The following is a 24921-nucleotide window of genomic DNA, read 5'->3' on the forward strand; positions in this document are numbered from 1 at the left end:
GTGAATACATGGTTAAGGTTAAGTAGGGGCCATCCCAATGGGGATTTTGGCGAGATTGGGGCCCAAGGCTTGGAGGCCCGGAGTCAACGGAGAGAAACTGCAGTTTCTGAAGACACACAAGCACTTGGAAATGGGTGGGTAAGAGGGATGAAGGGATGAGGATAAAACTGAGGTTTGGACCCACATATGTAGTGTTTTTCCACCTGGATGCTGAAGTGGACTGAAAATCTGTAGCAGCAATAAAATAAATAAAACTTAGGTTGCAGGGTTTTTTTTTTTTTGGTCTTTTCTAGAACCACTCTCGCAGCATATGGAGGTTCCCAGGCTAGGGGTCGAATCGGAGTTGTAGCCACTGGCCTACGCCAGAGCCACAGCAACGCCAGATCCGAGCCACGTCTGCGACCTACACCACAGCTCACGGCAATGCTGGATCTTTAACCCACTGAGCAAGGGCAGGGACCAAACCCGCAACCTCATGGTTCCTAGTCTGATTCGTTAACCACTGCGCCATGACGGGAACTCCAAGGTTGCGGATTTTTGATGGCTCCAGCTGTGAGGATTAAGAGAGAAGCTGAAATGGGAGTCAAGCCAGGGTGCTCAAACATCACCTGCACGGGAGTTATTTCCGTTTCTGACATCATGCAATGAATGTTAACCGAACGTGTTAAATTGTGTTTTGTCTGGGGTTAAACTGTGCCCCAGAGAAGAGATGCTGACGTCCTAACCCCCAGGACCTAGGCTTGTGACCTTATTTGGAAATTGGGCTTTTGCTGATATAATCAGTTGAGAGGAGGTCATACTAGACTAGGGTGAGCCCTAAATCCAATGACTGGTGTCCTTAAAAGAGGCCATGTGCAGACCCGGAGACACGCCGTGAAGGAGGCCACATGAGGACAGAGGCAGGGACTGGAGTGATACGATGACAAGTCGAGAAACATCAAGGACTGCCACCAACCCCCGAAGCTGGAGAAAGACACGGATCAGACTCTATCTCAGATCCACCAGAAGGAACCAACCCTGCCAACACTTGGATTGTGGACTTCCAGCCTCCAAAACCATAAGACAATATATATCTCTGGTTTAAATCCCACATACGGGGTCATCATTCTGGCAACCCTAGAAAAATAATACAGCCTAGCACGAGCCCAACAGAGAGAAAAACAGGGGCTAGTTCCTGCCCTAGAAAATCGCCCCTAAAAAGGCAGCATTTCGTGGGAGGGTTAGTATGAGAGTAACTGATACCACAGATGCAGATACAGAGGGAGGCAGCAAGGGGACCTTATGATCACTGTCATGCTTCATGCTGGGCAGAAGCAAAGACCCCACTCTCATCCAGGCCCTTCATCTGCAGGCCAGGCTGCTCTCAGAGAGGGAGAGAAGAGTCAGCTGTTGTGCCTTGTTCTTTTTCAAACTACGTGGATGAGTGCTCAGAATGATTTTCCTTGTGGTTTTTGCAGATTGATTTTGTAAGGATTTCTTTCAGGCATTTTGGCAGCTCCAAGGGGGGAAATAAAAGGGCCCGTTAATGCCAGCATATGTCACTGGGGACACCAAAGTGCTGAAAAGGGGAAGAAAACTATCCTTAATAAAAGCAGAAAAAGCCAGAGGTTACCTGGGTCTCTAAAATGCTGCACTGCTGATGGTCCAATTCCTGGGGCCTTTCATCACCTCTTGGCGGATGTACCTTATTCTGTTGGATAAATTCTTCCAGCCGTAAAACCTAAAACAGAAGTCAAGCGGCACTCAACAAGGAAACAAGCTCCTATTTCCTGGCTGTGGTCATTTACCTGGGAACCCATTCCTCTGGGTCAAGCAGTGCAGGGGACAGTACCCACTAGATAAATTCCAGACATGCCTCCAGAGAGGCCATTTCTTTATCTTTATTTTATTTTATTTCTTGGCTTTTTCAGGGCCACACCTATGGCAAATAGAGGTTCCCAGGCTAGGGGTCAAATCAGAGCCACAGCTGCTGGCCTACACCACAGCCACAGCAACATGGGATCTGAGCTATGTCTGCGACCTACACCACAGCTCACAGCAATGCCAAATCTTTAACCCATTGAGTGAGGCCAGGGATTAAACCTGTATCCTCATGGATATGAGTCAGGTTCGTTACTGCTGAGCCACAGTGGGAACTGCAGAGAGGCCATTTCTAATTAGCTAATTGCTCAGTATTTCCAGAAGAAGATAAGCCTGGCAGGTTTACAATATTCCACCTGCCCTTTAAATTATTCATGTCCACCTATATGTCTACAGCAGAGCTGGAGCATGGTCTGCTTTGGTTTTCACACCATTCCTGGAAGGATACCCTATTTCTCTTTTACAAAGTTAGTTGGTAAAGAAAAGGAACAATATTTAAGAATTATGTAGATAATACGAGAGAAGAATGGCTAGAAGGTGCCATTAAATTGTAAAGCCTTCATGGTGCTGATTATAAGTAACCAACTAATTGTGGAGACTCAATTAACTGGTTTCCCTGCTCTGGACTTTGAGAAGAATGAGGCCAATAATCATAAGGGAAACTCCGATGTTGCTAAAACCAACGCTCCTTAGGCACCATGCTAGGTCTGAGGAGAGGAGAAGGGAGAGAGAGAGTGACAGCAACATAAGATAATAAAATATGGTCCCACCGTTAAGGAGCTGGCAGCCAGTGGAGGAGCCAGATACACACTGACAACTCGGGAACTATATGTACATTATAATAAGAGTACCATTAATGGTGTGTTTGCTCAGTGCCAGGCACAGACCTAAGCACTCTATAGTATTAACTCTTTTAAGGCTCTTAACAACTTAGGAGATAGGAACTGCCGCAGAGAATTTATAGCAATAAACTCTGCCTAGGGGAGTCCAGTGCGAGCTTAAGGGCATTGAAGGATGAATAGGAGTCCATCGGGGCAAGAGCTTCTCCTCAATAACACTGTCCACAGCTCTTTTAAACTTTGACCCTGGTTTCTGGGTGGTCTGAAGAGGTAGGCCCAAGAAGAAAACCCCATTGTTCAGTGGTTTTACACCCACTCCCTACCCCATTCTCCTTGCCTGCCTCGACTATGGAGGCCTGGTGGCTAAATCCCTGCTTTCCCAGGCTGGCCATGTGGGCACAGATTATTACCAAAGGGAGTAGGGGTCAGCTTATTTTCCTCATAAAGTGGTCAGGCCTGGTCATCACTGCCCCTCCTTGTTTCCTGCTTTATATCTGGACATGACAACTGGAGCAGTGACAGCCATTGTCACAGCCTGGAGGAATCTGAGCTGACTTTCCCCAGGCAGTGCCAGGAGCCTAGGATACTTTTAGAGGCCATGAAACTGTTTACATTTCTTTTAAAGTCAGAAGGTGCAGCCTGGCTGTATTCATCTTTATGCCAATCGCGGTCATAAAATACAATTGAAAAAATCTTTTTTGATAAAGGAAAAGAGTCCACAAAGTGAAAAGTGTCTAACGTCCACAAAACTGATAACATGGGGCGATGGGGAGAGCGAGTGGGGAGGAGAAGGCAGGACCAAGAGGACTGCATGTTTCCCAGGCCCAACATCATTTAGCCACAGAATCAATACCAGCAGCCTCCTGCCTCCCTCTCTTATGTGCGACATTAAGTGCCTCTTTGTTAAGTGTCTATAACTCCGGCTCTCTGTTACTCACAGCTGAGTTTATGCCTCAGACACAGCCTTCCTGTCAGGCTGAAGTCTTCTTCTTCCTTCCAAGGATGCTAAAGGGAAGTGGATCAGAGCAGTTTCCCGAGATTCCTGGCATCTCAGTTAATCAGAAACTCCTGGAGCCCAGAACCATCACTCCCAAGCACAGTGTTTAGTCAGCACTTACCTCAAGCAGCGAATTCTGGAGCTTTACACTCAGGGCGGTTTTTTCCTCTTCAAGGTGCTTTATTTCACTTTCTGATTTCTTCTTCACTTCCTCCAACTGTGCTTCTACTTCCTAAATGATGATTAGAAAAGTTAAACCACACGAGCCATGAAAACATGGACAGGACACACACTGCCTTATTCCCAAAGGCGTAAGAGTCATAACCTACTAAAAAAAAAACCATACACTGGAAATACATGAAAAAGTTCAAAGAAGACAAGCGCTAAATCCACACCACGAAGTCTAATATATACTGGGGAGGCAGGATAAACCCCTGGCTTTAAGTTTTGTAAAATAAGAAAAGAGAATGTGGAGCTCCCTTCGTGGCTCAGTGGTTAACAAACCCGACTAGGATTCATGAGGATGCAGGTTCGATGGATGCCTGGCCTCTCTCAGTGGGTTAAGGATCTGGCGTTGCTGTAAGCCGTGGTGTAGGTTGGCAGCTGTAGCTCCGATTCAACCCCTAGCCTGGGAACTCCCATATCCCATGTGTGTGGCCCTAAACAGCAAAAAAGTTCCACAAATCAAAAAGCAAATGACATCCTCCGATGCAGAGAAATGTCAAAAGCAGAATGAAATTTCCTCTTTGGTCTTAACAGCCTCTTTACTGAAAATGACAGGGGTCACAGGGCTGCTTCTGCCACAGCCCCTTCCGACAGCCTCACAGCACAAAGCAGACACAGATAAAGGAGCATTCTGCAGCCTATGTGAGTGGTGCAGCTGCATTTTAGCTGGGCGATTTTGAGCACATTTCCTAACCTCTCTGTGACTTAATGCATTACTTACATGCTTACAGTTCTAGGCACACAGTAAGGGATTAAGAAATGACAAGTAGTGCTATTTTTTTTTTTTTTTGTCTTTTTGCCATTTCTTGGGCCGCTCCCGAGGCATATGGAGATTCCCAGGCTAGGGGTCGAATTGGAGCTACAGCTGCTAGAGCCACAGCAACGCAGGATCTGAGCCGTGTCTGCGACCTACACCACAGCTCACGGCAATGCCAGATCCTTAACCCACTGAGCAAGGCCAGGGATCAAACCCACAACCTCATGGTTCCTAGTCGGATTCGTTAACCACTGAGCCACGACAGGAACTCCAAGTAGTGCTATTCTTACAGATGCCTACCGTTTCTAATTTTACACAGTCTAATTTCCCAGGGTACATATAATCAATCACGGCTTCAGCTGTTGCCTTGACAAATGGACCTAAAGGGAAAAAAATTTCCCCACACATGGAAATAACTGATTTCAGCAGCAATTTTTGGTATTAGAAAGCTGCATTTTGGGTGCAGAACAGTGTGGTTTACTGTCAGAAAACAAACAGTTCTGGGTCACCTGGAGAACACAGATTAAAAGGAAGCATGCCCACGTCCAGCTCATTCCAAAGTGACCTTGAGGATTTCAATAGGAGGCTTAACATTCTCTTCCTAAACCTGGTAGAGAGAAAGCGACCCACCCCCCCCCCCGCCCCCAAAAAAACAACTACGAAGACAAGAGCATAAGGAAAAGAAGGAGACGGATGCTTTCCAATGTATAAATTGCTGCATTCTGTACCTGGAAGAGGGTTCCACGGGCCATTAATTTACAGGATTCACAAGTTCTTTCATAGGTTCTGTTCTCATTAAACTCTCATAGTTCTTGGGGAAAAAGGCTTTATTGCATCCATTTCACATGGAGTAAATCCAATGGCTGGTAAGAGACAAAAGCAGGACTCCCACCCATTTTCTGCTTTCTTGTCTAGACTGTCCACAATTGCTAGCAATTTAAGAAAAGATATATGGAAGTTTCCATTGTGGCGCAGCAGAAACGAATCCGACTAGGAACCATGCGGTTGTGGGTTCCATCCCTGGCCTCGCTCAGTGGATTAAGGATCTGGCGTTGCTGTAGCTCTGATTCAGCCCCTAGCCTGGGAACCTCCATATGCTGCGAGTGGGGCCCTAAAAAGCAAAACATTTTTTAAAAATTAAATTTTTTTAAAAAAGATATGTGAAGGAGATACTGTGATGAAAACAACAGATGAGCAAGCACAGAAAATTACCAAGCAGAGATTTCAGCTGGCATTTTAAAGGAAAACATGTTAACTTTACTCAAGAAGAAAAATTTTTATTTGGTACTTATTTAAAGTTCATGATGCAGCTGAAAGAGTACACCAGTACAAAGCTTAAAATGTCACTTACCGTTAGCAATAAATAATACTAACACCAATACTAATCAATATTTGGGACGTGAGACCCTAGGAAGGGCCACACGCTTCAACAGTAGGGCTAAACTGGCATCCTAACAAAGTTTAAAAATAAGTCCGGGAGTTCCCGTCGTGGCGCAGTGGTTAACGAATCCGACTAGGAAACATGAGGTTGCGGGTTTGATCCCTGCCCTTGCTCAGTGGGTTAACGATCCGGCGTTGCCGTGAGCTGTGGTGTAGGTCATAGACGCAGCTTGGATCCCACGTTGCTGTGGCTCTGGCGTAGGCCGGCGGCTACAGCTCCGATTCGACCCCTAGCCTGGGAACCTGCATATGCCTTGGGAGCGGCCCAAGAAATAGCAAAAAGACAAAAAAAAAAAGTCTGTACAGTAGAAATTGGCACAACACTGCAAATCAGCTATAATAGAAAAAATAAAAATCATAAAAATAAAAAATTAAAATAAATATATAAATAAAACTAAAAATGTCTGGCACAGCACTATAAATCAGTTGTCCTTTAATAATTTTAATTTTAAAAAATATTATGGAAACTTGAAAAAAAAAAAGTTTGGAAAATGATAACTTTTATGTTATGTATATTTAATCACAATAAAAAAATGTCTGGAAAAGATGAAGCTGATTCACAAGTAATTGAACTGCTTGCCAAGACAAAATTCAGTACTCATTAAAAAAATAACAAAATCCAGACCTTCAACAAGTTAACATTCCTAATGTCCAAGATTCAATCAAAAATTACTAAATACGCAAAGAAGCAGAAAATGCAATTTATAGCCAGGCGAAAAACCAGAAGTAAAATGACAGAATGTTGAGAGCAATTATAAACATGTTCAAGAATTTAAAGAAAATCATGAACATAAAGAGTAGAGAAAGGCAAAACATGGAAACAACCTAAATGTCCATAGACAGCTGAATGGATTAGGAATATGCGGTATACACACACAATGGAATATTACTCAGCCATAAAAAAGAACAAAATAATGCCATTTGCAGCAACATGGATGGAACTAGAGATCGTCATACTGAATGAAGTAAATCAGAAAGAGAAAGACAAATACCATATGATATCACTTATATCTAGAATCTAATATATGACACAAATGAACCTTTCCACAGAAAAGAAACTCATGGACTTGGAGAACATGAGGCAGGGGGAGGGAGTGGGATGGACTGGGAGTATGGGATTATATAGATGCAAACTATTACATTTAAAGTGGATGAGCAATGAGATTATGCTGTATAGCACAGGGAATTACATCTAGTCATTTGTGATGGAACATGATGGAGGATAATGTGAGAAAAAGAATAGTGTGTGTGTGAGTGTGAGAGAGAGAGAGACTGGGTCATTTTGCTGTACAGCAGAAACTGACAGAACACTAAACCAACCATAATGGAAAGAATAAAAATCATTAAAATAAAAAAAAAGCAGAGAAAGGAAAATTCCCGTCATGGTGCCGGGGAAACAAATCTGACTAGTAACCAAGAGGATGCAGCTTCAATCCCTGGCCTCACTCAGCAGGTTAAGGATCCAGCGTTGCTGGTGAGAGGTGGTGTAGGTCACAGACACAGCTCAGATCTCACGCTGCTGTGGCTGTGGTGTAGGCCGGCAGCTGTATCTCTGATTCTACCCCTAGCCTGGGAACTTCCATATAGGCAGGTTGGCCCTAAAAAGCAAAAAAACCCAAACAAACAGAAAGAAATCCCTTGGCACTGTGCTATCCAGTCTGGTAGCCTCTAGCCACAGATGGCTATTGAGCCTTGGAATGTGGCTAGTTCCACTGAGGGGCTGCATTTAAAATATTACTTACTTGGAATTAATTAAGTACTGGGCAGTGCAGTTCTGCAGGCAATGTCCAGGGCCCAGGGCTGGTGGTGGCAGCTGTGTAAAGGGCAGGTCTGGGCTCAGAGGGGGCAGCAGGGATGTCTTCATTGCTGGCTGGGGAGCTCCCAAGCCCCGTTCTCTGGTTTTCTGGCAAGCTTTTCATGACCCTCCACTAGATTCCTTTCTTGCGTAAACGGCCCAGGGTGGGTTTGTGACACCTGCCACCCAGCATTCTAAGTGATACGAACAAGGTATGGAGTGTGTGGCACAGCTCAGTGGGGACTCAGTAACTAACTTTCCAGGCTCTCCTAGGAATCCGTGTGGGTGAGTGCTAATTATAGGCCACGTACCCTGCTCAGTCAACATTCAGTGGTAATATCATCTAATCCGCAGACAAGGAAGGCAGATGGGCCTTCGGCATCAGCTCCACCCCATCCCCTGCAGCAGCCTCTTCAGGTTCAGGTAGCATTCAGGATACATGGTACACTTATACTCAAGGGCCCAAAAAAGAGTGTGCTCTTAACTCTAGAGGGGAAACCGGTATCACATTGGAGTCTGTGAACACCAGATTTGGGACCTTTTCAAGGTCTTACCTTCCTCTAGTCTGCATGGCCTAATTTATATAATCTATACCTTCAGTTTGTAGAAATGACCATAATTCTTTCAAAAGGAAAAAAAAAAAAAACTCAAGAGGAAATGCGCTTTATTTCTACATGATTCATTTCCCAAATGGATTCGTGCCCCTGATTAAAACCGAAGTGGGATTTCTGCAGTCAGAATCCGGCTTGGCTGACAGGTTACCAGGGCAACCCACAGCTCCGGGAAAGCTACTGTCCCTCCCACTGACTGAGGCTCAGGAAGCAAAGAGGGTTCAGCTATGTGAGGACTGGGTTTGTGCAACGGGTCCCTGCTGTGGGGAGGAAAATGCTTTCCATACATCTGCTTCCACAGGCTCTGGAGTCAGACTGTTAGGTTTTTTTTGTTTGTTTGTTTTTGTTTTTGTTTTTTTTTTTTTGCCTTTTCTAGGGCCGCACCTGCAGCATATGGAGGTTCCCAGGCTAGGGGTCTAATCGGAGCTGTAGCTGCCAGCCTATGCCAGAACCACAGCAACGCCAGATCCGAGCCACTTCTGCGACCCACACCACAGTTCACGGCAATGCTGGATCCTTAACCCGCTGAGCGAGGCCAGGGATCGAACCTGCAACCTCATGGTTCCTAGTTAACCACTGAGCCATGAAGGGAACTCCAGACTGTCAGGTTTTAACGCTAGCTCCACCATTTACTGTCTGTGTGAGTCAATACATAACATCTTTGAGGCTCAGTTTTCTAATCTCTGGAATGGGGCTATGAACACTCATCCTGTACTACAGTTGGGAGGATTAAATGTGCTCATAAGAATAAAGTGCTTTATAAAGGACAGTGGACACTAAATAATATCATCATACAAGATGTTACCCAGGGCTCACAGTGAGTTATCACAGCCACCGTTTATCAAACTTTTCCTACATGCTGTGCACTGAGCTAAGAGTTTATACACAAAACCATATTTAATCCACACGACAAAGCGTTTACCCTTATTTTCAAAGTTAGGTTTCAGAAAGGTTAAGTGACCTGTCCATGGTCATAAAGCCAGAGAAAGAGTCAGGACTTGGATCCAAGACTGGCCATCCATGAGTTTACTTATTTATCCAACACATGTTTCTTGAGTACCTACGACTCTAGCATCACACTCTGCATCCCTTAGTTACATATGATTATGAGTGAAAACTCAAAGCTGATCATGCAAGTTCTTAGATAGAAAGAGGCCCTCTTGCCATAACTAAAGCACCACCTATGCTTACAAGAATACAGATTCACTTCACTTTTTCTAAAACATTCAAATCTGAATGCTGTTTGCCTTCCTCAGCAAACACAAGGAATGAGGAGTTTCCTCTGTGGCACAGTGGGTTAGGAATCCAATTGCAGCGGCTTGGATTGCTATGGAGGCCTGGGTTCAATCCCTGGCCCAATGCAGTGGGTTAAAGCACCCGGCACTCCCACAGCTTTGGCTCCAATTCAATCCCTGATCCAGGAACTTCTGTATGCTGCAAGTAAAGCCATTAAAAAAAAAAAAAAAGAATTTTTAAAAGGAATTATATAATTAGTCACATGATGGAGGATAATGTGAGAAAAAAATATATATATATGACTGGGTCACTTTGCTATACAACAGAAATTGGTTGAATATTGTAAATCAACTATAATAAAAAATTAAAAATTAATTCAAAAATGACAACATAAGGGATGAGGCTCTGTATTCCTTCTCAGCAGAAGGAGCCCCCTTTGGTGGGAAGTTGGACCAGAACACAGAAGCTGAGAATCCACTCCCACTGCCCGCCCACTGATTAATTAATTACTGGCATCTACCGAGGGCCGGTTAAACGCCCCAGGCACTATGATCTGCTTTGTTTTTTCACATGGATTACTTCACCTAATCTGCGGCTTCGCTGTGAGGTGCTCTTACCACCATCTGTTTTATAAAAATAAATGAGGAACCTTGGGCCCGCACGTTCCTGTGAAGGGGCCTGGTTAAATAACTTGCTGTGGTCACAGAGCTAGAGGCTGGCCACTCTGGGATTAGAATCCAGGCAGTCTGCCAGGCCTGCGGGTTCACTTCATGTTATTTCTCTCTGTTTTTGCCAAGAAGAGGATTTCATTTCCCCAAAGTGAAGCACTTGAAAGACACAATTCCACCCCATGTCAATGACTCTAGGCCCTTTTGTCTCCTGATCATGGGGGTGAGAGGGGCCTGTCTCCTCCAGAAGATGCTGGACTCCCTTTGGTCAGAGAACCAGCTTAGATCTGTATACAGCAAGAGCTCAGGACATGTTTGAGGAAGGAAAGAAGAAACTAAAGAGGGAGTTCCCTTTGTGGCTCAGCAGGTTAAGAAGCTGACTAGGATCCATGAGAATGCAGATTCCGGCTCAATCCCTGGCCTCGCTCAGTGGGTTAAGGATCCAGCATTGCCATGAGCTGTGGTGTAGGTCACAGACACAGCTCGGATCCCTCGTTGCTGTGGTTGTGGTGTAGGGCCGGCAGCTGTAGCTCTGAATCGACCCCTAACCTGGAAACTTCCACCTGCCACAGGTGCAGCCCTAAAAAAGGGACAATTTTTTTTTTTAATTTTAAAAAGAGAAACAAAAGAGGAAAAGAGGAAGGTGGAGGCAAGGAAAACCACCTGGAACAGTACGTGTGAACGTGGCTCTCACCTTCTGCAGCCTCTTCCTTTCAGCCTCCACGGTCGCACGCACGGATCTGATCTCCACTGAGTGCTTCTTCACCAAGTCCTCCAGCCGCTTCACCAGCTGCTCTTTGAGATGTTTCTTCTCCTCTTCTGTCTGATGTTTGATTTTACGAAGGTCTTCTTCGTATTGCTGCTTCATATGTTCCGTCTCAATACTTGCCTCTTTCTTGGTCTATGAAAAGAAAAGGGCTTATAAAGCTGCCAGGGAATCACCATTTCTCGTCCGTGTAACTTCCACCATGTTGATATGTTAACTGTAAAGCCTGTATCACAAGGCACAATAACGTTTATAAGACAACGCGTGTTTGATATTTGTGACTTCCCCTTATCCCTCATGGGAAAAAGGCTTCTTGCAACAGTGTAGCTATTGTCCTAGGATCAGATATTCCAGCCCCTTTTACAATGGTTTCTAAAGAAAGCTCCCTTTGTTTCAACTAGAAATATATAGCAGGAATCCTAAGCAAGTATCCAGTTTCTCAGAAGCTGACAATAAGGAGCTGGGAGAATTCTGCTCCATTCTCAGCCTCCTAGTTTCAAACGACATGCAGCTAGCAGGACAGCTGGCTGGAACTTCCCACCCACGAATCCACCCGTGAAACCACAGGACCTGCTGCTTCCAAGGGACCCTTTGCACCTGGGGACTGGTTTCTACCTGGAACTCATTCCAGCAGAGCCTCCTGTGACTGCTCCATCCCCAGGGCTGGGTTAGACACTACCTGTGTATCTGGGCCTCCTTTCGTGCACGGGCACTCCTTGAGAAAGTTCTGATCTTGCTGTGGATAGCCACTGTGGGATTCCAAATCATTCTCTTTCTCAAGGACTTCATTCTCTGGAACTCTCTCCATCTTCATGTCATCTGCAAACACAAGTGTCAGCATCACTGGGAATGCCCTTTGCCTTGGCCTTGTGCCTGAGGCCTCTGGAGTTGGGTTATCGTTATGCCGTTTAGCTCTTTTGCCTAGGACTCCCCTAGGTAATCCCTGCTCCATGGCATGGTCGTTCATGGTGGTGACTGTCATCTTTGCCCAAGTAGCCTATTGAGTCGAAATAGTGGTTCTCCCATCTTAAAACTAGTCATCTTCCAATTTTTTTGATTGTGCTTTCCATAGATTAAAAAAAAAAATTGAGGGCAGGAGTTCCCTTGCTGTGTGGCAGCTTAAGGATCCACCATTGTCACTGAACCAAGCCTGGTTACTGCTATGGCATGGGTTCAGTCCCTGGCCTGGGAACTTCCGCATGCCGTGGGTGCAGCCGTAAAATGAAAACAAAAAAATTGAGGCTGTTCCTTGATATGGATGTATATTCAAAGGATTTACATTTAAAGGGATTTAAAATATAAGACAAAAAATAAATATAGCTAGAATTGCTCAGTCTCTTCCCATGTTCCCCGAGGTACTCGTGCCCTACTTCTGAGACGACTGTAATAAATACCCCATACCCTCTAGTTCCAACTCATACTTTTTCTCCTCTGAACCCAAGATGATTTCTTCTTTTCCAGACACCTATTTCCCTGCTACCTGGGCCATGCCCATGATACCAAAGCATGCTGTAGGCTGTAACATAACCATCCCAAAAGCTCCCTGGGGGCAGAGTTCATGTTCTATGCCTTTTTTTTTTTTTTTTTAGGGCCACACCCACAGCATATGGAGCTTCCCAGGTTAGGCGTCAAACCAGAGCTGCAGCTGCTGGCCTCTACCACAGACACAGCAACGCCCGATCCAAGCCGTGCCTGTGACCTACACCACAGCTCAAGGAAACACCAGCTCCTTAACCCACTGAGCAGGGCAAGGGATTGAAACCCAAGTCCTGAGGGATACTAGTTAGGTTCATTACCGCTGAGCCACAATGAGAACTCCCATGTTCTGTGCCTCTGTTACACCTTGCAGGTCAAGTTGATGGCACTATACATATTCAAGAACTTTCTGACAAGGGGGCTTAGTGGAGAGCACTTTAGAGTCAGATAATCTTAGACACCAACACCAGCTCTACCACCAGCCAGTTGATTGGTCTTGAACTAGCCACTTAACCTTTCTCAGCCCATTTCTAAATCTGCAACCGGGGATACTGACAATATCTAACTCACAACATCATTGGGAAGGCACGATAACATCACTGTGTGAATGACAGAGTATACAGTGTGGTCCAAGTCTGGGGATAAGCCAGTGCCGAGAAGCTCAGGCTCTATGGTGAACCCAGTGGGGAACGACCTGGGGGCCACGGTCCTTTTGCATCGTGCCTTTTAGATCTGGCCTGCCGCACCTCTGGGTATCAACAGATTCATATTCTGTAAGGACTGGACTTGCCCAGCAGGCAGATCAGGTCAAACAGCTCTGCCCTCCCCTCTGCTCCCTCAACAATCTCAACGCTGCAAGCAGTGCCAAAGGCCAATCTGGCTGCCAGCCTTCAAAGTGTAAGGAAATGGTTCAGGGCATCTCACCGGTTTTGTGTGTCATGTGACACTCCTGCAGCATCAGCCTGTCTTTAGCAACAGCCAGCTTCTCCCCAAGCTTTTTTGCAGTGCTTTTCAACTCTGAATTCTCCTGGCGAGCCTCCTTGAGCTGCACATCCAGGTCCTAAACAGACAGAAAGGGTCTCATTTCTTGGGTTACAGTTCTGTGTGGAGACATCTCATGTACACAGAACCAACATCAGATCTGAAAAGTGGGTAAGTACACAGCATACACCCTTAGTCTCCAGACTTCAGTTCATCAAATCCCTCCTCTAACTGGCTGTGTGAGCTTCGGCAAGTTAGTTAACCTTTCTGTAGTGAGGATTAAATCAGATAAAGTGTGCGGGGCAGAAAAAACGCTCAGGGAGTATGAGGGTTATTAGCAGCTGCTACTTTTAGAGATGGGGCTCTGGGAGTCTGTGAGGCTCACATAACTGCACTGTCCACAGTCTGGTTTTCCACAAGTACAAAATCCCAAGGATTTCAGGGCAGGCAAGTTGTTATGGAGTGAGCAGGGGCTTTAGAATTGGGCTGAACTGAGTTCAAACACTTTTAAGCTGTGTGCCCAGCTAGGCCAGTCCTTAAGCTTTTCAATTTCAGTCTTGTCTTTTTTTTTTTTTTTTTTGCTTTTAGTGCCACACTTGCGGCATATGGAAGTCCCCAGGCTGGGTGTTGAATAGGAGCTGCTGCTGCTAGCCTACACCACAGCCACAGCAATTCAGGATCTGAGCCACGTCTGCGACCTACATCACAGCTCACCGCAACGCTGGATCCTTAAGCCACTGATCGAGGCCAGGGATCAAACCCACATCCTCATGGATACAAGTCAGGTTCTTAACCCACTGAGCCACCATGGGAACTCCCTCAATTTGTCTTAATTCCTCATCTGTAAACTATAAGTCTCCCAGCTCTCAAAGGACAGGGACCAAGTCTAGCTCATCATGTGTCTCCTGCCCACAGCCCCTGCCTGGCACATGGTAGGTGTTCAATAAATCTTTGCTGAATGAATGTAGTTGAACTCAATGGAGGTAAAAACACTCACTTTGGCAGAAGTCAAGCCTTGGCACAGTGCCTGACACCTAGGAGGTGTGGGTACAGGGGCCATGCTTACCATCCCACCTGGGAGGCAGGAAGAGCCCCTCCTTTACCTGGATCCTGTCCTTCAGCTTCTGGGCGTACTTCTTCAGGTCACTTATCCTGCGGCCTCTGTGCTCCAGATCCCCCTCCAGCTTCCGGACCTGGGCCTGCAGGGCCGACTCCTGGACCTGGAAGTTCTTCCGGAGGTCGGTCTCCTTCTCCTGCCACTGCCACAGGGCCTCACTCACCGACTGCTGCATGGCCTGCCGGATGGCCTCGTTCTCCCGCTCGTAGGTGGCCTGCAGCTCCTCGGCCTTGCGGGGCGTAGTCCTTGCTCAGCTGCTGGTTCTCGGCCCGCAGCCGCTCCACCTCCAGCAGGACCTCCCGCATCTCCAGGCCGCCGCCGCCGCTGCCGGGCTCCGCCTTTGGCTCTGGGCTCCACCGGGGCGCCTCCTGGCCGCTCAGGTGCCGGAGCCTCTTCTCGTAGTCGGCCTTGAGCTCCAGCATCTCCTTGGAGAGGGTGAGCACGCGCTCGGCATGCTCGGCCTCCACCCTCAGCTCCCTCTCCTTGGTCTCCAGCCTGCACGTGGCCGACTGGGCCAGCGCCTCCTGCGTCATACGCTTCTGCAGCTCCAGGGCGCTCTCCAGGGCCTGGATGCGCTGCCGCAGGGCCTCCTCGCCCGCGCGGCCCTGCTCCTGCAAGAGCCTGGCCTGGGTCTCGGCCACCGCGCTCCGCAGCTCCTCCTGGTGGGCCTCCCGCAGCGCCTCCATGCTGGCCTCGGCTTCGTCCTGGCGGGTGTTCAGCGCGTAGATCACCTGCAGGAAGACCCACGGGGCCCAATCAGCCGGAGGCGTGTCGGTGTGTGCGAGGGGACACGTGACCAGAGAGGTCCCTGACCGTGGCCGTGACTTAAGCTGATCCCTGCCAGCCGCACGTGAGAAGAGGACTTGTGTGGAAGTGATTCATTAGAAACTGACCCCAGGGGAAGCCAGTCCGGGAGCAGGGAAGTGGGACGGGGACATAGTGGAAGCAGAGCAAGGGCGTGATGCTGCAGAAAGGCCCACGGGGGCGGGGCTGGGGGGGAGGCAGGGAGGCAGGGGGAAGGGGGGCCGAGTGGGGGGGGGGAGGGGGGATCGAGTGGGAGGGGGAGGCGGGGTGGGGTGGGGGCGCATCGGTGGTGGTATTCCACATGGACCTCTGGGGAGTGCCACCGGAAGCCAGTGAAGGGTCTAAAACACTTTGGGACACAAAAAGAAACCCTCAAAACCAAACCAAAATACAACACAACACTAGAAGACAGAATTCGGTGGTCCATAAAAAGAATCATACATCATGGCCAAGTGGGATTTATCCCAGGAGGACAAAGTTGATTTCGCATCCTGAAAAAAAGTGAATGTGCCACACCCCCCAAATAGCATACAGGACAAAAGCGATATGAATGTCTCTTGAAGACACGAGAAAACCCTCTGACAAAATTCAATACCTCTTCCTCACAAAAACACTGACCAAACTAGAAATAGAAGGGAACTCCCTGGACCAGACAAAGGGCATCTGTGAAAAACTCACAGCTAACACTGTACTCCATGATGAAAGGCTGACTGTTCTCCATATCCCCAGGAACCAGACAGGGACCGGGCTAGGTGCTGAATACATGTTCATTATCTCGGAAAATCCTCATAGCAACCCTGCAAAGTTGGTATTTTTCTCCGCATTCTAAGAATGAAACACCGAGGCTCAGAGAAGTTAAGGAACTCCAGCAAAGTCACAAAGGATAAGATTTCACTGCCTCTGAAGCTCGCGCTCCCGGTATGGTACTGCACTGCATCTCACTGCCCCACCCAAGCGTTCATTTACGCATTTCCTCAGACGGGCCAGGTTCTGTGCTGGTCAATAAGACAACGGAAGTTGAGACCTCAAAAATATTATAATTCAATAGGAAGGTCAGACAAGAACATGGTCAATTTCAGTGCACCAAGTGCTGTGAGGGATCAGCACCAGTTACTATGGAAACACAGAGCCAGGATCTAGCAGGAAAGAAGACGTACCAGAAAAGGGGACCCTTGCCTTCTCATCCTTGGGGCGACCAGTTCCCTTTTATATTTCACCCTCTGTGTGAGCAAGAACAATATGACTTCTTCGTGTTGCCTCATAGCACTTGGTATGAAGTTGAGCACGTGATAGGTTCAAAAAAAGTACCTATTATGGAGCTGTTGCTGGTCCTCAAAGATTCATGCTTTCGTTCCGCAGAGTTGCTGCATAGAAACAGCCACCAAGCAGAGACCACATGTCTTAGTTCCCTTGCATCTAGATGGGACCATATGATCAGCGATGGCCAATGGAATGTGGCCAGAAGTGATGATGTGTGTCATCTCAGGGCTAACACCGGGGTTAAGGCTAAGGGGAGGGTTAAGAAGGAGGCATCTTCTTTCCACAGTCTCTTCTTTTTCCATCTGCAAACCTGATGGGCAGGACTCAGAGGCCTTAAAGGAAGGTAGAATATAAAATGAAAGATGCCCAAGTCCTCAATGTCTGGGGAAAGGCCACCTGCCCTGCAGGAGCACTGGCCTTGATCTCTGCATGAACAAGAAGTAAACTGTCACGCAGAGCCTCTGAAGTCTTGGCATATATTTGTTACAACAGCTATGATAACCATCGGAGAAGCCACAGGATTCAGAATACGGTCATACTCATGGCTATGATTAATTATAGCGGAAGGATACAAAGCACAATCAGCAAACGGAGGTCTGAGTCTGCAGGAAACGAGGCGAAAGCGTCCAAGAATCCTCACACGAGACTAGTTTAATTCCTCCAGCAAGGAGTTATGACAGCCCATGTGAAATATTGCCTACCCAAGGTGCTCATGGAAGACTCAGCAGGGTTCTTATTGAGGGCTAGTCGCGTAGACAACTTCTGTTCGGCACTACCACCATTCCAGACTCCCAGAGGAAAGCAGGTGCTCACATAAGTCGTATTATTTGCACAAACAGTTCTTGTGCAGAACTTGCACAAGTCTAGGTTCCCGGATGCCAGCTAAGAGTCAACTTTTGTGAGCAGACCAGTCTAAGACTAAGCGGTCTCGAGTGTGCTCTAACTCTTCTTCTGCACACTCCAACTGATAAAAAGACTGATTTTCTTTCTTCAGTGGAGTTTGCTGTGAGGCAACCTTAGCATAAATGGGGTTTGCTCATGGTGGAGACCAGCACATCCTTGTGAAGGTTATTCCATGAAATCGAGCATTGGCGATTCCACGGAAGAGAAAAGAAAGGACCGATGGAGGTGCTGATCTTGGGGACTGGAGTTCCTACATTCACCTACACCTGTAAAACAGAAAACTTCTCTGCTGATCCAGTATGTTCTGATATCACCAAAACACGTATCGAAGAAAGAAGCCAAATGTCGAGCCCATCAGAGTGAGACCCACGTTCCCCGGATCAGGATCTTAAGGACTTCAGCTTTTTCCAGCATTCACCCATGTGAGTCTGCTCTGTCTGTGAAAGCTCACCTCACAGGAACACCCTCGAATTTACACAAGATTAGATTTCAGGCTGGAGGCAGCCAAGAGGGTCTCGAGCCTCAGGATGCTTTGGCATGTACACATGGGTTCACGGCGTCTTGCAATTCAAGTCCCCAAACAATCTCCACAAAAGGCCTGCCTAACTGTTCTGTTGGGCTGGGAACGTCTGGCATTCTAGGGGCTCCAGACTCACCGTCTCCTGCCCTCCCTTGGAAGGCTACTCCTAGGGCTGTGCATGCTTAACCTGAAAGTATATTCTGTTCTGTTCTTTTCTGTTATGCTATGATTCGTATCATATTATATGCATCATCTTTTTTTCATTCACATACACCATGATTTTTTTTTAAATTTCATAGATATCTTGGAGGATATGCCATTTCTGTACTTAGAGAGGTTCCTCATTTTTATTATTGGCTGCTTCATACGATCTATCATAGGGATGTGCTAGAATTTGTTTCCCTATTACCTACTGAGAGACATTAAGTTGCTTCTCTGTGAAACATCATCCATGCGTTTACTTCAATGGTACTAAATAAAATTTCCTTATGCTTTTTTTTTTTCCATTCCTGCTGGTAAACTTGAAGTCTGCTTTTTGCTTTTTTTTTTTTTTTTTTTTGCAAGCCATGAAATTCCAGAGCTTGACCTTAAAAACCTCGAGTCTTCAGAGTTAACGCAGAATCCTAGGAAAGAGATGAAAGAGGTGTCTCCTCTCCCTGTGGGAGGAGGGAGAGATGCCATTTTGCATCATAAAACTAACAGGAAGGATTTGTAGGACATTCGAAAGCATTGAACTCATTTCTCTGTACAACACGGAGACGTGTGTGAATGCCCACAAGACGGCAAGGGCACTCTGGCAACGACTCCGCTGGGCCACCTTGTCTACCCTCAGGTCGGGCTCTTTTCCCACCCTCTCCACTTCTTTCCCTCTCTCAGACTTGCTTTCTGAGCTCGCCCTCTTTCTTCTCCTAGTCCAAAAGCCTCTTTCATCTTCACTTCTCTCCTTTTTATCCACAAGTAGTCATTTCAACTACGTGTTCTTACTGGCGTCTTCAGATCCGCTGTCCACCTCATCTTCAGCTTCCCATCCTCGGTATTATCCACACCAGATCAACACCTCGGCTCCTGTCTGATGCTATTAACCGGAACTTGAGATTATCAACCTCATCTGTGCTCTCCATGCTGATACCATTTAATTGAGTGGTCTTGCAGTAATTGCTGATTCCTTTTCCCCATAAGGGCGATTTCCATTTTCTACCACGTTTCTTAGGGCTGCAAACCTAACTCCTGGTCCATTTTTACTTTCCTAGAGTATGATGTTACCTCCTGGTTTTTGAAGGAGTAATGATGAAGAGCTTGGACTCCAAAATCAGCCAAAGTGAGCTGGAGGCCTAGCTTCCCTGCCTCCTAAGTTCTGATCCAGGGCAGGTGCTTCAACCTGTCTGGAGGTCAGTTTCCTAACAGTAAAATGGGATTAACAATAGCACCAACCTCCTCGGGCTGTCCTGAGGGCTAAACGAGATATTGCTGAGAAACGCCAGATAACCGATAACTACAAAATGAATGTCATCTTCCGTCCAGAGAAAAGGATGCGTGGTAATAGGGAAGAACGAATCTGACTTTATATCCTTACTCCTTGAATCCTATTCGGCGTAGTTATTCGCCACAGCATCCCAAGGATGTCACTGCTCTTGCTTCATTATTATTCCTAGCTTTTTAGTAACCTGAACCTCTATCGTTGGTACATTATATACACAGTTACTCTTTGAATCCTATGTACTTCAGCACATTTCATCTCCACAGCATCCCCCTGAGTCAGTTTGGTTCTTTCACTTTAACCTTTGTATTGTATTCTTCTGCTATAAATTAATCACTAAAGGGATGTTGCAGACAGCTTAAAGGATACATAATGGCCCATCTTCCTGCTCCCTGTGCCTGACCTTTAAGTGAAAATACCTTTGTTTAGCTCACAGGAAATGCCATGACCATCCCCACCTGTGAATGGCTGCAGGAAGGAAGGAAGAAATGAATACATCCCCTCCGGAGTCTGGCCGGAACCAGGAAATATTTGCAACAACTTATCGCCTTTTTACTTCACCGAGTCACCTCCCTGCTCTTTGTTCCATAAAAGAAACTAGTATCCAAACAGGGCAAGATGATTCTTTGGGACACTAGTCTACCATCTTCTCTACCTGCTGGCTTTCAAATAAAGTTGCTATTTTTTTGCCCCAACAACTCATCTCTCAATTTATTGGCCTGCCAGGCAGCAAGCAGTACAAACCTGGACTCGGTAACCCTGGACTCTCAACTGTAGGCTGAGACGAAGTCAGAGTATTTGATAATACATGGTGCAGTTTGGGGGGGCAGAAGCAGACTCTTGTGGCTAGGAGGAGAGAATGGACGTGGGGAAGGGGAGATGAAGGACATATGCCATTCTTCCCCCAAACCACTAGTGAAGGGAATAGCGATAGAGCAGGAAGATGTCTTGATGGGCAAACAGGATCATTGAAAGGTGGAGGGCACCAGAGAAAGGCAGAGAAGAAGAATTTGGTAGAAAGGAAAAGATGCAAGAGAAATGGTATGACTCAAGATAAATGAGTTTTTTGGGGTTTTTTTTTGTCTTTTTTTTTGCTATTTCTTTGGGCTGCTCCCACGGCATATGGAGGTTCCCAGGCTAGGGGTCGAATTGGAGCTGTAGCCACTGGCCTATGCCAGAGCCACAGCAACGCAGGATCCGAGCCGCGTCTGCAACCTACACCACAGCTCACGGCAACACCGGATCGTTAACCCACTGAGCAAGGGCAGGGACCGAACCCACAACCTCATGGTTCCTAGTCGGATTCGTTAACCACTGTGCCACGACGGGAACTCCAAGATAAATGAGTTTTATTTGGAGCAAGTGGCGGAAAGTAGAAGGAATTTCACCTCCTATATAAAATGCCCTTTAGCTCCCTACAGATAATAGAAACTCATTCCAGCCGTCTGTCCTCCTGTGCACTGTGGAGCACTTGGTGGTAATGGCCCTTTCCTGTCACATTATGGACATTTAGGTGCTGAATGTTGAACTGATATGTGAGCTTCATAAGAGCAGGGAGCTTGAGCTCAGCTAATATATTGTGGTTCCCCAGGCACTTAGCACAGTGCCTGACCTGATTCAGACTCTCCGTGTGTTCCCTATTAGACCGAACAAGAACTCTGTAAGGGGGGAGAGAGATCGAAAGAATAGGATTCCGGAGTTCCCGTCGTGGTGCAGTGGATAATGAATCCGACTAGGAACCATGAGGTTGCAGGTTTGATCCCTGGTCTTGCTCAGTGGGTTAAGGATCCAGCGTTGCTGTGAGCTGTGGTGTAGGTTGCAGACGCGGCTTGGATCCCATGTTGCTGTGGCTCTGGCGTAGGCTGATGGCTACACCTCCGATTAGACCCCTAGCCTGGGAATCTCCATATGCCACAGAAGCAGCCCTAGAAAAGGCAAAAAAAAAAAAAAAGAAAAAAAATAGGATTCCATACTAAGCCATAAAAAAGAACGAAATAATGCCATCTGCAACAACATGGATGCAACTAGAGATTCTCACATTAAGTGAAGTAAGTCAGAAAGAGAAAGACAAATACCCTGTGATATCACTTACATGAGGAATCTAAAATATGGCACAAATGAGTGGTCTACGCAACAGAAACCGACTCACAGTCATGCAGAATGGACTTATGGTTGCCATGCGGGGTGGGGAGGGAGTGGGATGAAAGGGGAGTTTAGTGTTGGTAGAGGCAAACTATTACATTTAGAATGGATAAGCAATGCGGCCCTGCTGTACAGCACAGGGAACCATATCCAGTCTCTTGGGATAGAACATGATGGAAGATAGTATGAGAAAAAGAATGGATATACGGCTGGGTCTCTTTGCTGTACAGCAGAAATTGGCACAACATTGTAAATTAACTATACTTTAATTTAAAAAAAGAATAGGATCCCATGCATTTGGAGTGGATAAGCAATGAGGTCCTGGGAACTATATCCAATCACTTGTGATGGAACATGGTGGAAGATACATATGTGTGTGTGTGTGTGTGTGTATACACACACACGCATATATATATAACTGGGTCACTTTGCTCTACAGCAGAAATTGACAGAATGTTGTAAATCAACTATAATAAATATTTTAAAGTAAAATAAAAACAATAATTTTTTTAAGATTTTAAAAAGAACAGGATTCCAGAAGAGAGACCCACAGGAGCAGAGGCCCTGAAGTAGGAACATACATGAAACAGGCAAGCACACCAAGGAAAAGACCAGGCTTTGGAGTCTACGCTGCCTGAGTGCAGATCCTATTTGCCAGTGTACGGATGCCATACAATGTGTGGGTCCAGAGGCTCTTTGCTCGCCGTGTGACCTTGGGCACACTCTGTAATCTCACCAGGCCTCAGTCTGCTCATTTGTGCAATGAGAAGAATAAAGTTGCCGCTTGATGAGGCTGGATTAAATGAGATACTGCAAGAGGGCACGTCACATAGTGCCTCGCTCACAATAAGCACCTGTGAGACCAGACTGTTCCATTATGACTGTACCCAGGGCCCTTTAAGCCTGATGGAGAAGGGATCCTCTGGAGTGAGAAAGGCCTAGATTTAACTTCCTTATAGCAGAGATTGTGGAGGACCCAGTATCTGTTTCATTCCTTTGTCCTTAGAAACAGAAGCCTTCACTCTCTTTTATGGGCACACTGTCACATTTCTCAGCTTCCCTTCCAGCTCAGAGCAGCTAAGGGACCAAGTCTTGCCCAGTTGGATATAAATAGATGTGTCATTACTTCTTCCGGGATGAATCTTCTATTTTCGAATGGTCCTCTTGGACCAGGAAGGGACAGCATAGGCGAAGGTTGGCAGGACAATAAGATAAGAAGTGCCAGGGTCTCTGACACAGGGGAGCGCCATGCCAGCCCTGCAGTGATTCCAGCTGGACTGCACTGGGTTTTCTATCATTCACAGACAGAAAACCTAATTCTATTTGATATATATACTTCTCAATTCTTTTTAAAATTGCTTACGTTATTTCACTTCTCTTTTATTCTCAGTTTATTGCCTGTAAAATAGAAATAACCTATCAACATCATGAATATTTTCTCAGATCAGTCTCCCAAAGCAATAGAAATAAGAACAAAAATAAACCAATGGGACCTAATCAAACTGAAAAGCTTTTGCACAGCAAAGGAAACCAAAAAGAAAACAAAAAGACAACTTACAGGATGGGAGAAAATAGTTTCAAACGATGCAACAGACAAGGGCTTAATCTCCAGAATATATAAGCAACTTATATAACTCAACAGCAAAAAAGCCAATCAATCAATGGAAAATGGGCAAAAAACCTGAATAGACAGTTCTCCAAGGAAGATATACAGATGGCCAGCAAACACATGAAAAAATGTTCAACATCACTGATTATAAGAGAAATGCAAATCAAAACTACCATGAGATACCACCTCACACCAGTCAGAATGGCCATCATTAATAAATCCACAAATAACAAGTGCTGGAGGGGGTGTGGAGAAAAGGGAACCCTCCTGCACTGTTGGTGGGAATGTAAACTGGTAAAGCCACTATGGAGAACAGTTTGGAGATACCTTAGAAATCTATACATAGAACTACCATATGACCCCGCAATCCCACTCTTGGGCATGTATCCGGACAAAACTCTACTTAAAAGAGACACATGCACCCACATGTTCATTGCAGCACTATTCACAATAGCCAGGACATGGAAACAACCCAAATGTCCATCGACAGATGATTGGATTTGGAAGGTGTGGTATATATACACAATGGAATACTACTCAGCCATAAAAAGAATGACATAATGCCATTTGCAGCAACATGGATGGAACTAAAGACTCTCATACTGAGTGAAATGAGTCAGAAAGATGAAGACAAATACCATATGATATCACTTATAACTGGAACCTAATATCCAGCACAAATGAACATCTCCACAGAAAAGAAAATCATGGACTGGGAAAATAGACTTGTGGCTGCCGGATGGGAGAGGGAGGGAGTGGGAGGGATCGGGAGCTTGGGCTTATCAGACACAACTTAGAATAGATTTACAAGGAGATCCTGCTGAGTAGCATTGAGAACTATGTCTAGATACTCATATTGCAACAGAACAAGGGCGGGGGAAAAAAATGTATACATGTAAGAGTAACTTGATCCCCATGCTGTACAGCGGGAAAAATAAAATAAAATAAAATAGAAATAACCCAGACCTGTATGCTTTTTTTTCGAGGATCAAATAGGATTTCATCTTTTAGGTGTCTGGCACATAGCAGGTACTCATTACATGTTTTTGTTTTGTTTTGTTTTGTTTTTCCTTCTCTCTTCACACACTATGCTCTCAAAAAGAAATGTCTCTTGTTTTTGGAGACACAATCTGCTCCCCCACCCCAGCTCATGCCCCTCTTAGTGTCTGAAATTATGGAGCAGATTTTGAGCAGAACCACCAATCCTGGGCCTGGTGCCTCGCAGGTCACTTGATAACCCTTCTCTTGCCACCTGCTTGCTTTCTTTCACTCACCACCTACTCAGCTGAACCATCACAGCAGCTGGCCCAAGCTGCATTTATGAATCCATCTCCTCAGGAGGAAGCTGACTTCAGAATCCATTAAGGGACATGAATAATTCAGCAGCCAAGAGACATACTGAACAAGTTGCGATGTTTTCCCAAGAGTTTTAGAAATC

The 24921-nt window shown here is 46.1% G+C and overlaps 1 protein-coding gene across 1 annotated transcript in view; it reads right to left on the minus strand.

Moving 5' to 3' along the window:
- Nucleotides 1–24921, minus strand: part of FAM184B (family with sequence similarity 184 member B) — a 105026-nt gene that overhangs the window by 39506 nt on the left and 40599 nt on the right. Inside the window, 7 exon segments of the mRNA XM_047798452.1 lie at nt 1613–1720; nt 3818–3928; nt 11123–11329; nt 11874–12013; nt 13595–13730; nt 14755–15003; nt 15005–15499. Coding sequence (XP_047654408.1) covers nt 1613–1720; nt 3818–3928; nt 11123–11329; nt 11874–12013; nt 13595–13730; nt 14755–15003; nt 15005–15499 — 1446 coding nt within the window.

Source organism: Phacochoerus africanus, chromosome 10, assembly GCF_016906955.1.
Source record: "Phacochoerus africanus isolate WHEZ1 chromosome 10, ROS_Pafr_v1, whole genome shotgun sequence".
Lineage (NCBI taxonomy): Eukaryota > Metazoa > Chordata > Mammalia > Artiodactyla > Suidae > Phacochoerus > Phacochoerus africanus.